The sequence below is a fragment of the Diospyros lotus genome, chromosome 7 (genome assembly GCF_014633365.1).
Source record: "Diospyros lotus cultivar Yz01 chromosome 7, ASM1463336v1, whole genome shotgun sequence".
Classification (NCBI taxonomy): Eukaryota; Viridiplantae; Streptophyta; class Magnoliopsida; order Ericales; family Ebenaceae; genus Diospyros; species Diospyros lotus.
The window spans coordinates 35153056-35169857 of NC_068344.1; the positions used below are offsets into that span (position 1 = coordinate 35153056).

A 16802-nucleotide genomic window follows, 5' to 3' on the forward strand; every position below is an offset into this window, starting at 1 on the left:
CTAGTGAAAGTCCGTTCGAGTCGCGGCCAGTGAAAGTCCATTCACTGCCTTCTTTTCCACGCGAGTCTCGCCGTGGCCACTCGTTTAATTTTGCCCTCTTCTATTCTATTCTTCAATTTTGCCATCTATTCTTTTATTTGTTGTCTTATGTGAAAAATTCGATTTTGTCTGTTTCGATTGGGTTGTTAGGGTTTGAGAAAAAAAGTTGTGGGATGCTTGTGTGTGAGATGGTTGTGCGCAAAAGGATATTTTGGAAAAAAAATAATAAGAGTAATTGAATGTGGGTATGGAGAGGGAGTGTAGAATGTTGTTGAAAAAAAAAAAAAAAAAGTAATAGAATTTTCTTAATTTTTTTAGCCACCATCCTTTTACAATTACCTTTATATACCCTCATTCATTAGTCATTTCCCTTTATGTCCCAATTTGCTTTTATCATTTTTTGCTTTCCTTTATAGACAATGCAATATTTTACTTATTGCTTATATATCTGTTTGTATCCCAATTTGTAGACTGATTTTTTTCACTTTGTACAATGCATATTTGACTTGTTTGTATAGCCATCTATCATTTGGCATGAATGATGTCATAAATGCTATTTTTTGTCAATAAAAGATATTAATATATCTTTTAACAAGTTTAGAGAAGTATTTTCAGCTACAATTCTACAATCTACTTCAAAGATAACATAATTGATTAGCCATGATTAACCAAAATAACGTACTAAATCTTAATCTCAATCTCTATTAAATCTACGTCCGATATCTAGAGTTGGTTTAGTTTTTTTTAAGTTTAATTCTAACTTTACAGCCCACAAACTCCTACGCAAGACATCACTTGCAATGTTGCCTTTATGGCAAAATCAGGGCCCACGTCTAGATGGCATATGCCATTGGCTGGCAGCTGTCCGGGTTTGACTAGATAAAAATGACGTCTTGGTTTTTGTTAAAAATTCCAGGAACTTGCTACTGCTGGGCTTCTTGGAAGTTGTTCTCCTTATTTCTACTACTGCACTTCCATTATTCGTCTGCCCGATTGAAGGCTGTTGCTGCCGGGAAATGTAACATGGCAGAAATGCTTATTTCAAGGGCTGTCCAGAGACTTGCTGAGATAGTAGCTATTCTAATTGCAAAAGAAGGCTCTCGCTTGTCTGAGTTGGAAGAAAACTTCAATTGGCTTCGAGATGAGATGAGTTATATTAAAACTTTCTTGGAAAAAGCTGATGCAGTAGAGTCAGAAATAGGAGGATTGGATGACTTCATCAGGAGCACTTGCGATCTTGCTTATGATTTGGAGGATATCATGGAAGAGTACTTCCCTATGCTATCACCACCTAGAAGGAATGGCTGGAAGGGGCGTCTTGGTTGGTTTTTGAAAGCCAAAACTGTTCGTGACTTTGCGGTGGAGATTGAAAAAATAAAACGAAGGGCGATGGATATAAATCGCCGGAGAAACACTTATAAAGTCCCAGATGTCCCAGATGCAAGTGATTGTCCTGGAAAACAGGGATGGGATCCAAGAAGAACTTTTCCTCACATTGACGAAGTAAATGTTGTTGGCATGAAAGAACACATTGAGGAATTGGAGGACAAACTGAAGGATCAAGATTCAGAGCATCGTGTGATCTCAATTACAGGCATGGCCGGTATAGGCAAGACAACACTGGCCAGAAAGGTATATAATTCTGTTCGGCAAATGTTTGAGTGTTCAGCTTGGATTTATGTCTCTCGACGACCAAACCCAAATGAACTTTTACATAATATAGCAAAGCAGGTTGGCTTGACTGACGAGGAGCGCAAACAGGACTTGGAGGGTAATTTGTTTCACCATTTAAGCCTAAAAAGGTTTGTGATAGTAATTGATGATATATGGGACACTGAACATTGGGATGTTTTAAAAAACGGCATTCCTGATAATTTCACGAATGACAGTAGAATTATCATCACTTCCCGATCCAAAGATATATGTGTACGAATTGGTGGGCAAATTTTTTTATATGAATTGCAACCCTTAGACGAAGAAAAGAGTAGAGAGCTCTTCTTCAAAGTGGTTATGGCTGCCCCACAAGACAATGATGAAGATGGTGATCCCTCACAATTGGAAAACATTGGTGAGAAAATACTAAAGAAATGTGGCGGTGTGCCGCTTGCGATAGTAGTTATAGCAGGCGTGTTGTTATCAAGAAAGAGAAGCATACAAGCATGGAAAGGGGTATTAGAGAGTATAGGTAAAGATGAACACCAATGTTCAAAGATATTTGCTTTGAGCTACAAGGATTTACCTTTAATGTTGAAATCATGTTTTTTATACTTTGGTCTATTTCCAGAGGATTACGAAATTTCTACATTCAGACTAATCAATTTATGGGCAGCTGAAGGATTTATACATGGCAGTGGAGTAAGGGCAGTTGAGGATGTGGGGCAAGATTACCTAAATCAATTAGTTGGTAGAAACCTAATTCAAGTTGTCAAGAGGAGGTTGGACGGGACAGTTAAACTTTGTCGTATTCATGATATCTTGCACGATCTTTGCATTAGCAAGGCTAGGGAGACGAACTTTCTTAACACACTCGATAATGTAGCCACTAGTGCATATTCCCTTGCACCACGCAGAGTCACTACCTCTTTTCAAAGTGATGCTAGCAACTACGTTTCTTCAAATCTTCAAACTCCAAAGCTTCGGGCTTTGTTATGTTTCGATGATTCTACAACGAAAGGTTTCTGGGAAGTTAAGCTTCGTCTTAGAAACTTCAAATCTCTTCAAGTGCTAATTTTAACGTACTCAAGTGGGCTGAGGGCTCCTATGAATGAAATTGTGAAGTTAAAACACCTCTATCACCTTCAATTGGGAGGGGAGTATGTTATAGAGCTTCCTAACGCCATAAGCAATTTGAAAAATTTGCTGACCTTGGATCTAAATTTTCTCGAAGTCATCCTCCCTAAGGTCATCTGGAAAATGAAGCAACTAAGACATATTCGATTACCTCATAACTGTAGGGCTCCTTCAGTCCGTGGGTTCCACTTGGATTGCCATAGGTTCCATCCATTTGAAGTTTCTTTACCAAACCTGCAGACCCTCTTTGGATTGCCTGTCAAAGTTTTTGAGGCCAATTGGTTGCACAAAATTGATAGTTTGAGAAGACTGAAAATCTATTTTATAACTAAGCATTTCATTGGGGTATTGTCAAGTGCAAACTCCCTGTTACAGAAGCTAGAGGAATTGCTTATATTTTCGCCAGACGATATGAAATCGGCCTTGGATCTGTCTAGATATGTAAGCCTTCGTAAGTTATTCATAAGCGGCAGCGGCATAGTGGATTTTACACGACATGATAAACTGCCAACATGCCTCACAGAGCTTGTCCTTTATGTAACTAACCTGGAAATGGACCCAATGGTGACTTTGAAGAAACTACCTAAACTTAAGTTCCTTATGCTTGAAAGGGATTCATACCTTGGGGAGAAGATGGTATGCTCTGGAGAAGCTGACAGCTTTCCTCAACTCAAGGTATTGAAAATTGCTGCAAAGAGTCTAAAGGAGTTTGTAGCTGAGGAAGGAGCAATGCCTGAACTCAAGGACCTTACCCTTACTAAGTGCATACCAAGAATGAGAGTTCCAGATAGAATCGGAAAAATAATCACGATTGACCCAAACATGAGAGGTTAGTAACATTTGTTGTGTTTCATTTGTATTCTTTTGATTACGGATATGTCTGTCCAATTCATTGGTTCACTGTTTTAATTTGTTTCATGTACTTGGAAATTATGCATTTTTCTCACAAAATATGGGGCTGGCTTTGTTACACACACACATGTAAATTCCATCAGCCTACGAGACGTGGTAGTCAGATCCGTGACTTCATTTCCGTGACTTCATTTTGGAAGGTTTAAGTCCTTACCCAATTCTTTTACTCTTTCAATTATGCTTTCAAGAAAATAACTTAGGATAAATATTCCCCCAAGTACATTCATATATCATGGATGATGGGCTTCACATGTGGTGATAATGCCATAATTTGATTGATTTTGTGACCTCTCACAGGTGAAAGCACCAACTAAAGGATGACAAATACACGGGCTCTTGATCTTCAGACTGCTTGCTCCTCAATGTAATCTTGCGACATGATGTCTTTCGGCTGATTGCTTCTCATGAGAAGGAAAATGGTATATGCTTTGTGATTTGGTATCTTGGTTGCTGTATTACCCTTAGATGTTGTCTGAATTTATTAGTGACTTTGATGAATGTTCAATAAAATATTAATTGTAACGCTCTCTTTTCTTAACGTTTTAAAAAAGTTCTGAATTTTTTATGTTTGTTATAATTACTGTTAATGAGTGTGACAGAAGAATTTGCTATTGTTTCAAGGACTTGGCACAATTAACAATAAAATGTAATGACATAAATCATAATTTAAAATTAAAGGAGGAGAAAAGTTTAATGCATAATTGATAAAATTAAAAATTAAATTTAAAATTAAAGATAAACTGAAAGTTATTTTTTGACATTTGTCAGCAATGGGCTGTAAAATGGTTTCGTGGCTGTTCTATGCATCCCTCCACTCATATGGTAGCCCAATACCGCTTTCATCAAAATAGAAATGGCAACAAATATGTATTTGAGTATTCAACTTAGGTATCTCTTTCCATATACTCATATTCATCTATTAATACATTTGATCTTTTAAGAAACATTACTACAAAATTTCTTAATTCTAACAGTAACTTAATTAATAAATGTGGGTCTCAACAAATTATGCTATTTGATACTTGGATGAACCCTAATTAAGTCATGGAATTGCTCAGTATCAAAATCTATTGCATGATGATCAAAGTTTTGCCCGTTGGAATTAAAATGTCTAATAGTTGAATTTTTTGTTACTTGTCTTTTAATTTCAAATATGACTGACACTGGAAGCCCAAAGACCAATGAACCCAAATATAACACTTAAGAGGTTGGTTGACCGTTCGAATCATTTGATGAGATTGTAAATGGAATCATACTTTAATTTGTAAGTGCAGATATTAATTGGTTAAGACCAAACAACTTAGAAGATGTCTTTTAGCCATCTAATTTTATTTTCTTTCTTTTATTTTTTGGTTAAATAACAATAGTAATAGTAAATTTCATATACCATCCTTAAGATTTGATTACATTATATGGATTATTCATTTATTTTGTAAAAATATCATCTTGTCTTTCCTTAGTATTAAAAAATATCTAAGGAGAGATCATTTTACCCTTGTGCTTATACTAACCCAAGCATTCTCTCTCCCCTCCATTTCCCATTATTTCTTAGAAATTTGCTCTAAAACTAGTGACAAGCTGTCTACGAATTTCCATTGTACTCTACTTTTATTTTGACTTTCTTCTCGTCTCCCCCTATCATTTCTTTTTCTCTTTCTTGTTTGATGATGATTAAAGCCATTGTTGAATAAACATAATGAAAACCCAAAGGATTCTCGCAAGACCATCCACGACAATAATAATGGTAATTTGATAATAGGACTCTCTTTATATATATATTGTTGCGGAATAATCTCTTCAAAACAGATAAGGATTAGTGCAGTAAACGAATCAAAATATAGATTAAAAACAAGAAAGTAAAGTAAGCAAATACAAACTCCCTGTTTTAATCGTTCAAGGCTCAGATCTGAAAGACCAGTTACCACTCTTGGTAACACCAACGAATAGGAACCACAAGCCACAAACGAAGCTATCAAATCGTAAGCCCAGAAAAGCCCCAACACCTCTCGGCCAAACCAGCAAAGTAAACCCTATCTCGCTCAAACGATCACAGCCACACACACAGTAGGTAGATCGGTCACAAAGATAGCAAGATCAAGGCTCAAAATGAGGATTTTCACTTACCCGAAAGGTAGAACCTAGGTCTGAATAAATAGGGTGCTCTCAGCGACATCAAAGGGACCGCCTTCCTCACAAAAGGAAAGGCGGCTGAATCCACCAAAGGAAACAACATCCACAGAAGGAAAGAGTGCTTTCATCGCTATCAGATGATCAAGGAGTGAAGCAATGAAGCAATTGGCCAAGATAGGAAACACGAGAGAGAGAGAGAGAGAGAGAGAGAGAGAGAGAGAGAGAGGGAGAAACTAGGGCTCGACCGAAAAAAGGGATAGAGACACCAACAAAAGAGACAAAAGTCTCTTTTATATGTGGGCCAAAGGAGATATGGGCTTAAGCTTGAGTGGGCTTCACCCCCATTTGAGAAAATGGGCTGAGGCCCATTTCTCCTCTAAAATGGGGAGTGGGCTTGTGGCCCGACTTCTAAAATGGGCTGCCTAAAGAGTATGGAAACGGTCTTGGGTCCTTCAATCCCGGGTCGAAGCCTATGAAGACCCACCCGAAAAATCGTCATTGCCTTGGGTCTTATTAGGGAACAAAAAACAACAAATCTTCACCTTGTTTCCTAATAAGACCAGCAAACAAAAGCAACAAAATAACATACGGCAGAAAGCATAATCAGTAGGTATAAGAAGACCTTACCAATTCTCACGTAACTTTACCAATGCTTAGGAGTTCTAGGCATCTTTTGAATTTTTCAACAGTAAGCACCTTTGTTCCCATATCAGAGGGGTTAAAATCTGAATGCACTTTTTCAAGTTTAATAATATCTTGAGATATAATATCACGAATAAAATGCAATCTTACATCAATGTGTTTAGTGCGTTCATGAAAAACAGGATTTTTACACAAGTGTATAGCTGATTGGCTATCAGAAAAGACAATAACATTTTCTGTTAGAACACACAGTTCACTAAGCAAACCTTTAAGCCACAATGCTTCTTTAATTGCTTCTGTAGCAGCTATATATTCATATTCAGTAGTGGACAAAGCAACAATGTGTTGGAGTTGAGACTTCCAACTAATACATGAATTACATAAAGTAAACACATAGGATGATGTTGATTTTCTATTGTCTCTATCACCTGCATAATCTGAATCTGTAAATCCCATTAAACTCATTTTATTTGAATGATGTTTATACACTAATCCTACATTGGAAGTACCCCTCAAATACCTAAACAACCATTTCAAAGCTTCCCAATGGACAGGACCTGGGTTTGTCATAAATCTACTTAATGTGCTAACTACATGGGCTAGGTCTAGTCTAGTACACACCATGAGGTACATAACCGATCCTATTGCATTTGAATAAGGGACTTTACTCATGTACTCCTCTTCTTCTTTGTTAGTTGGAGATTTTTCTTTTGACAGTATGAAATGGGCTCCTAATGGTAAAGAAACTGTTTTGCTTTCATGCATGCTAAATCTTTTTAGAATTTTTAACACATATGAAGTTTGATGCAAGAATAACATGGAATTTGACCTATCTCTTATAATTTCCATACCTAGGATTCTTTTAGCCATACCTAGGTCTTTCATGTCAAATTCTCCACCTAAAGCAGATTTTATGTTATTAATCTTTTTAACATCAGGGCCAATAAGAAGCATGTGATCAACATAAAGTAAAAGAAATACACAGTCATCTTTATTTTTATGCTAAAAATATAGGCAATGATCAAAATCACTTCTTTTAAAATCAAATTGATTTAACAAATGAATCAAAACGTTTATACCATTGCCTAGGAGATTGCTTTAAACCATATAAAGATTTTTTCAAGAAACATACAAAATCTGATTTTTTCTTATCTTCAAAACCTTTGGGTTGAAACATATAGATTTTTTCATCTAGATCACCATGCAAAAAAGCAGTTTTAACATCAAGTTGTTCAAGTTCCCAGTTAAAATATGCAACAAAAGCAAGAATGACACGAATGGTGGTATACTTAACAACTGGTGAAAAAATCTCATTATAATCTACCTCTTCTTTTTGTGTGAAACCTTTGGCTACTAACCTAGCCTTAAATCTTATGGGGTCTTTTTCACTTGTACCTTCTTTAACTTTAAAGATCCACTTACAGCCCATAATTGACTTATCTTTAGGTCTAGGTACTAATTCCCATGTATGGTTTTTATTTAAAGAACTCATCTCATCTCCTCTCCCATTGCTTCTTTCCAGTTTTTAGAATACTCACTTCTAATGGCTTCTTCATATGTTTTTGGCTCTTTATCGGCTAGATCTTAATAACTAGCAAAACCTAAATCAAAATCAGATTCTAGCCTTTGAGGAATCCTATGAGATCTCCTCTCCCTATCTCGGGCTAATTGATAGTTTGATAGTGGTGGCTGTTCTATAGGAGGCTGATCTTCTACTATCTCATTTTCCTCATCATCTTCAGTCTGGTTATGTATCTCCACCTCACTTGAGGTGGTGGGAATGTTGGTGCTAATATTCCTAGACTCTTCTAGGGAATCTTCACCCTCACTGTCTTGCTGGTTGTTATTGTTTGATTGTAAACAAGGCATTTCAGCTTCATTAAATGTGACATTTCTACTTACAATTATTTTTACTCCCTTTTGACTTCTATCCCAAAGCCTATAGCCCTTTACTCCTTCAGGATACCCTAAGAAAACACATTTTCTTGATCTAGGTTCTAATTTGCCTTCATTCTGATGAGAATAGGCAGCACATTCGAAGGTTCTAAGGGTGGAATAATCTGCACATTTTCCATGCCATTTCTCATAAGGAGTGTCACCATTTAATGTGGCTGATGGGGTTAAGTTAACCAAGTAACAAGCAGTCATCACTGCTTCTCCCCAAAAGGATTTAGGTATATTAGAACTAATCATCATACACCTAACCTTATCTAGAAGGGTTCTATTCATTCTTTCAGCCACCCCATTTTGCTGTGGGGTGTGAGGGACAGTTCTATGCCTTGTTACACCATATTCTTTACACAAATCATCAAAATCCTTGTTGCAAAACTCTAGACCATTATCAGTCCTTAGATACTTTATTGTCTTGCCTGTTTGATTTTCTATTTGAGAAAGACCCACACTCTCCTAGAAAAATCATCTATAATAGACAAAAAATATCTATTCCCACCAAATGTAGGATTTGATGCTGGTCCCCATAAATCTGAATGGACATACTCTAAAACCCTTGAGGCTCTATGCACATTTGAAGAAAAAGATAATCTATGATGTTTGTCTAACACACAATGGTCACAAAAGGGGATATCGGACACACAGTCCTTGCCAAAGAGTCCCTTATCATTTAGGAACTTAAGCCCTTTAATACTAACATGAGCTAACATGTTGTGCCATTTTTGAGTGACATCAAAATTGATTGAATCAATGTGAGAGCATGACCTACTCATTACCTCAGTAGTTAAGGCATATATCCCATTTCTTCTAACTCCCTTGCACACCATCATTGCCCCTTTAAACATTTTAATCATTTCATTTTCTATTTTTCCTGTAAATCCATTCTTTTCTAATTCTTCTACTGAAATTAAGTTTCTAGCCATTTCAGGAGTGAATCTAACATCTCTCAATTTTAGGACATATCCTGATTCTAACTTAAGAGTGATGTCTCCAATCCCTACAACCTTATAGGCTATATTGCTACAAACTATGGCATGACCACCGACGGATTCGCGTATATTTTCAAACCAATGTCTTTAGGATGTGACATGGAATGATGCACTTGAGTCAAGAATCCATTCTTGTCCATGTGCCCTAAGTGTAGCATTAATTTCAGCAATTTCAAAATCTATAAGCATGTAAACTTCACTAGGGTCGTAAGAGGTTATTGCATTTGCTTCTTCTTGATCCTTTAGTTTTTCTTTTTACTTATTTTTCTCAGCATAACAGTCTTTAATATAATGTTCGATTTTCCCACAACCAAAACACTTACCCTTCCCCTTTCCTTTGGTCTTAGACTTAGACCTACTTCTACCTTTCTTTTTACCACCTCCCTCATGTCCTCTAGATTGAGACCTACCTCTCATCAAATGGACCTCTCCATGTCTTTTCTCATTTTTTAACTCCATATCTTTGCTCCTAAGGGAATCTATGACTATTTCAGGTGTCAATGTGTCTCTACCATACTTAATGGCATTTTTAACTTCCTTATATGCATCTGGAATTGCATTTAAAAGAATTATGGCTTTGTATTCTTCAGTTACCTTTTCACCACAATTAGTTATATCTTGCACCAACTTATTGAAGATATCTAGGTTGTCATCAAGATCCCTAGAGGAGTCTATCTTAAAATTAAAGAAGCTTTCAAGCAAGAAAAGTTTGTTGGGTGTGGATTTTTTCACATAGAGTTTTTCCAATTTTTCCCATAACTCTTTTGTAGAATCAAGTTTTCCTACCTTTCTTAGATTAGAATAAGAAAGATGTAAAATGATAGAAGTATAAGCTAATTCATCAGCCTCAGTTTTTTGTTCAACAGTATATGATTCGGGGTATTTGCCATTTAAGGCTTTAGAAACTTTCTGTTGTACCAAAATTCTCCTCATTTTTTGTTAACAAATTGAGAAATCCCCCTTCCCATCAAAAACCCCCAATTCAAAATGATGTGCAGACATGTTCACACAACTGAATATGCTTAACACACACAAACTGAATAATTTTAGAGTTTTTAATTTCAACCTGACAAATAGAAATAATTAGGGCAGATTTCACACAAAGCACAATAACACTGATTTTCTAAGCAAGACTTAACCGTACCAAAACAATTTATGCTAGCACAAGAAAATCACAGATAACCCTAAGTCTAGCAACAAGCAATGGTTATCACCACAGGATAACCCCCAAACCTAATGGTCACCCCCACACGATGACTTGCTAATTGCTAGAAAGGGAAAACAGAGAAGTTACCAGTACAGATCTCAAGGCTGAGATCTGTGAAAGATGCAGGCACAGATCTGGAACAAACGAGGGGCACCCCGGCCTCCACACGCTACCCTACGCGCTGTCGCCTACACGCTCACGCGCCGCTGGTTGGCAAGCGAGTGAGCAGCCACGTGCTGCTCGAAGAGAATCCCCGCGACTTGCTATATCCAGATCTGGGGTCCTCGCAACCCAACTCACAACTTGCAAGGGTCAATCGAACCGAGATCAGATCTGATATGAAACGGACTTACCGTGAGACCGGATCTGCAAAAAACGTTAGGGCTTCTCAGATCTGATTCGAACAAGGCACTACCCAGGAGCCACACAAGGCTCTGATACCATTTGTTGCGGAATAATCTCTTCAAAACAGATAAGGGTTAGTGCAATAAACAAATCAAAATATAGATTAAAAACAAGAAAGTAAAGTAAGCAAATACAAACTCCCTGTTTTAATCGTTCAAGGCTCAGATCTGAAAGACCAGTTACCACTCTTGGTAACACCAACGAATAGGAACCACAAGCCACAAACGAAGCTATCAAATCGTAAGCCCAGAAAAGCCCCAACACCTCTCGGCCAAACTAGCAAAGTAAACCCTATCTCGCTCAAACGATCACAGCCACACACACAGTAGGTAGATCGGTCACAAAGATAGCAAGATCAAGGCTCAAAATGAGGATTTTCACTTACCCGAAAGGTAGAACCCAGGTCTGAATAAATAGGGTGCTCTCAGCGACATCAAAGGGACCGCCTTCCTCACAAAAGGAAAGGCGGCTGAATCCACCAAAGGAAACAGCATCCACAGAAGGCAAGAGTGCCTTCATCGCTATCCGATGATCAAGGAGTGAAGCGATGAAGCAATTGGCCAAGATAGGAAACACGAGAGAGAGAGAGAGAGAGAGAGAGAGATGGAGAAACTAGGGCTCGGCCGAAAAAAGGGATAGAGACACCAACAAAAGAGACAAAAGTCTCTTTTATATGTGGGCCAAAGGAGATATGGGCTTAAGCTTGAGTGGGCTTCACCCCCATTTGAGCAAATGGGCTGAGGCCCATTTCTCCTCTAAAATGGGAAGTGGGCTTGTGGCCCGACTTCTAAAATGGGCTGCCTAAAGAGTATGGAAACGGTCTTGGGTCCTTCAATCCCGGGCCAAACCCTATGAAGACCCACCCGAAAAATCGTCATTGCCTTAGGTCTTATTAGGGAATAAAAAACAACATATATATATGTATATATTTGCCTATCTATCTCTATCTCTATCTCTCTAATTTGAGTTTCAATGGTAACCCATATTAAGTGAGTTCCAATTACAAGATAATAAAATTTTTTCCTTGTTGTCAATGACTGGCGATGAGGAAGATACCCATATCTAGCTCTCTCTATATTTGTCTCTCTCCCTTTATATTCTTTTTTTGTGTACATATATCTCTTTATGGGTTTCAAGTTATGGTCTTTCACTGCCATCAATTATCCACAATCAACAACAAAAAGAAACCCCCTAAATATCAATCTTTCTCTTTTTCTATCTTTGTTTCTTTGGATTCCAATCAAAACCTAAAGTAATGGGAGAAAATCCTATATTTTTTTCTTTCTCTCTTTCTAACGTAGAGGTGATCGGGGCAACGATGGCCACTGACCAACCCAATATTCTTTTTTCTTTTTAATTTGTGTATAATTATGGTGTGTGGAGAGAATAAGGACATTTTTGAAATTTAAAAAAGTTAAGATTAGTTAAGTAACAAGAAGGAATTTAGTGTTATGTAAAATATAAAGTAAAAAAGTCAATAATATATTTAAAATGAGAATATTCAATATAATTTAACAAAATTTTAGACATGATGTATTAAATTTACTTTAATAATAATCGTTTTAAAGAATTAAATATACTTTATGAATAAATTTATTAACGTCCACGGCTAAACGGGACAAATTTCACATTAGCATTTCATTCCTATTTTTACAACTACGGTAGCAATTAATGATAGGTGATAAAGTTAGGATTCAAATTGTAAGAGTATTAATTTTAATATTTTTTAATTTAGTTTTTTTTTTCAATCAGATAATTTATGAAATTAATGATATGAGACCAATCATATATACAAGAGTTTAAATAAAAAATTCTACTTAAAAATAATAAATTATTAGATGTCATTCATACAAACAAAGATATACTAGTAATTAAAGTAACTATCAGAGACAATTCAAAAAATTTCACCCAGCAAACTATATATGTTGCTGAAATTATTCTATTTTAATTAAAAAATAATATTCTATTTTATTATCTCTTCGTTTTGCCCTTTTCACATTATCAAAACCTTTATATTTTGTTCTTCCACTTTGCACACTCACTTTCCAGAGCCCAAGAAAGTATTGGAGAATGAAGGGTTTAAATACCCAATGCTAAATAGGGATGTCCTCGGCTAATCAAGGAGAGAGAGAAAGAGAGAGATTGTTTATTATGAGGGCGTTTGTTAAAATGAACAAGATAAGGTGGTATCAAGATAAGATTAGGATGTTTTTCGAACCAAGATATAGAATGATCAAGATAAGATCGAGAATGTAATGTCCCATTAATGGTGATTTAAATTAATTTTGGGGTAATTGATTTAAATAGAATATCAAAATAATTGGTTGTGAGTAAACAAAAATTAAATTATGTGATTTTAAGGAAATAAGAAATTAAGATACTTAATTTTGTTATTTTAGGAATTTCTGGAAAAAGAAAAAAATTAAAATAAATCAGATTGTATAATTTTTTGGAAGTTCAGGGTGTTAGTGTAATTAAAATAGGGGGTGTGTGTGATTTAAGGAAGTTCGGGGGTGGCTGGTGCGAGTTGCGGAAAGGCCGAAAAATCACTTTAAGTATAACTTAATTCATATATAGGTTAAGAAGGCATGTGGGCGCGAGCAGTCGGGCGACCCAATTCCGGACGTGGGATCGAAACCGCGGGCAGGCGCGCGAGGGGGGCGAAATTTTTGCTGATTTAATTCAGCTATTGACGTCAAAACGACGTCGTTTTGGGCTGAAGGCGGTGGCCGCCCCAGCGCTGCCACGTGGTCGCGTGCTGGCTGATTTTGGCGGCATTTTTGCCCGATTTCAGGCGTGAATTTGAGCAGCAAACAGTAGAAATTTTTCAGAAAAACAGCAGCGTGCGCAAGGAGATTTTGAGAGATTTTGAGCTTCAAAAAATTGGATTAAACTCCGTTTAATCCCTGATTTAATTATCCAGGTATGTAGAGCAGTTAGTAATTAATATTTTGTGCGGTTGAAATTTTATTTAGAGCCAAATTTTATTAATTTTGTCAAATAATTGGGTTATTGCAGTTGTATAATTTTGATCGCGTTTAGTCAAAACGAGCCTAAGGCTATCTTCGGAAAGGCAAGTTCTTTATACCCTCATTGTCAATTCTTTCGATGTCAATTTATTTGACCTCCCTTCGTTGGATTTGACTGTTAATAAATTATGGAATTTAAACAGTGTGTTTAATAATTTAATTTACTAACCTGGTTTCGAGGGTATTATTCGTTGGTTGCCTACGGGGGTTTGTATCACCCCCAAGCCTATGGGAATGATGTCGTACTCACCCGAGGCTAGGTTCTCAGCTGTCGGGTATTATTATTGGATTTTCGATTATTTATTGGCTAGAGCGGTTGGGCAGTGGGGGCAAGGGTTAGCTGTTCGGTGATGGTGTGACTGTTGTACGGTCTATCTTAGGCCGTCAGATGGTCTCTCCTGGTCACTGACCGCTGACCAGTGTCAGACACTACTGACCTACTCTATCGTTATGTGATTATAGCATGCCTGATTATTTTATTTTTATTGCATGATTTGGTATGCACATGGGTACGGGCTGTATGATGGGATCATCATGATTTGGTTATACTTGATCACGGACATTTTAGATTGGTTAGGTTGCATCCAGCACGGGCATATGCATCGCGTGTGATTTACTACGTGGGCGGAGCATGGCCTGATGCCTAGATGTATGGGCGCCTTGTATCACGTTGATGCTCATTACGCCTTGCATTTTATATGCATTGCATGGTTACTGGTAGTTATTAGTTTTCGGACGGGAGTACCGTTCCGAGAGAGCCTTTGGCTCGGCTGTCGGGAGTACCGGCAGGGATACGGGTGACGGGAGTACCGACCTGGGACAGTGCGCACAGGTTTGTGGTGATTTATGTTGTCTTTCAGGGCAGCGGCAAGTTGGTATGAGACTTGGGTGCCAGGTGTTTTATGTGGGCCCCAAGGACCGGTATATGTTTTATTATGCGACACTATTGCGTTGTTGCGTCACATGACTTGTGTGTACATGTGGGTTTATATTTGGGATGATCTCCTCTTCTGTTTCATTTACAGCCTTCCTTTTCATATAAACTTGCTGAGTTTTGTGACTCACCTTGCTTTCCATCATTCCAGGTAAGGGTAAAGCTAAAGTTGAGGGCGAGGACCTCGCCACCTAGCAGCCAGCAGTGTCGGTAGGGTGTACAGTTTGCTGCCCCCGTCTTCTCTGATGTTTTGTCAGGAGTCCTGACTCTTATTTTTGACTGTGCCGGGTTATCCCTCGTTTTTCCTACTTATTGGCACAGGGTTTGTATGTATTTTTATATACTCCGTGCCCGCTGTTCCAACGGGGTACTTGTGGGCATGCATGTATATTGTTTTGCTTCCGTTGTTGTATTTTTCGTATGTATGCATGCCAGGGTATTTTTATCTTATGTCTATCTCTTTCCTCTACGTAAGCACTTTCGTTCGGATAAACCAGGTGGTTGGGATATCCGGGCGGGGGTGCTTACAGGGAAGCATTCCAAGATTTCTATCAGACTATTTGTTAAATTTTTTATAATTTACTAGTAATTGTATTTTTTCTTTCTATGTGTTTGTTAATACATATGATAAGCACCAAGATAAGGGTTTTTTTTACCAAAATATCCCTATTATCAAATTTATAATTAAAATAGTATTTTATGATTAATATGAATTGTCAAAAAAAATAAGATTAAAATTAAAAATAATATTTTATTTTCCAAATTCATGTTAAAAATAAATTTAAAAAGAGTTGAAAAGAGTTAAATAAAATATATATAGAGAGAGAAATTTAAATTTTAAAAATCAATGAAATGAATAATGTCATTTAAATTTTAAAAATTGTCAAAACATATAATAATTTAAAAATATATTAAAAAATATTAATTATAAGAGTTAAATAAATAAGATTTTTTAATAAATTTAAATATTTAAAATGCACTAAATGGCATTAATTATCTTACAAGGGGCAGATAAGTAATTTAGCCTTATCTTGAAAGAGCCAGATAAATTTATCCGAGTATGGAGGTCGGATAAATTTATCTTGAAAGGGGGAGATAAGAGGTCACGTGAGGCCTTTTTCAAAAATGGTCAGATAAGGTTAACAAATACGTTGTAAATACCAAACATCCGGAATGCTTCTCATATCTAACATTTTCTCCCTCTTATCTTGGTTAACAAACACTCTCTAAGATTATTTTAGCAGAAGAAATTAATTGTAGGCGAAGACTTTTGTGTCACTGCATAAAGCAAGGAATAGAACCCATGATTTATTAATGTAAATTTTAACTTATCGTGATTCAAATATTTAATCTGTGCTCGAAATTGTTTCTTTCTTTAGCCCTGTGTTGATTTCTTCTGCTATGGGTACGCTCTTAATTTGAAATGGAAAAACTAGAGGTTTCACAAAAAAGTTAAGATTTGATTATTATGTTATTATAAGAGTTTTCATGTTATGTATGTGTAAATAAAAAAAATAAGATAGTTATAATTTAATTTTTTATTTTTTTGAATAAAATTTAAACAAAATAAATCTTAATAGTGTAATAGTAAACTACTTCATAAATTTATTTTGCAGAGATGTCATAATTTTAAAACATAGTTAATTATTGTTTTTTTTATGTAAAATATATTAAAAGGTAATGCTCCTGGCAGATGAGACTTGAAGCAACACTTGCTATTGCTGATTCCTGCAAGCACTGGGTTCTAGTCTTCCACATATGATACGTTTTACTGA

General features: G+C 36.5%; 1 protein-coding gene across 1 annotated transcript; it reads left to right on the forward strand.

Annotated features, from left to right (window-relative positions):
* Positions 1–974: 974 nt before the first annotated feature.
* On the forward strand, positions 975–15547 carry LOC127806932 (toMV resistance protein Tm-2(2)-like). The gene is made up of 4 exons (XM_052344549.1): positions 975–3658; positions 3825–3881; positions 4039–4160; positions 15179–15547. Exons 1-2 carry the CDS (start codon positions 1063–1065, stop codon positions 3839–3841), a joined length of 2613 nt encoding a protein of 870 aa, XP_052200509.1. The 5' UTR covers positions 975–1062; the 3' UTR covers positions 3842–3881; positions 4039–4160; positions 15179–15547.
* The last annotated feature ends 1255 nt before the right edge of the window (positions 15548–16802 follow it).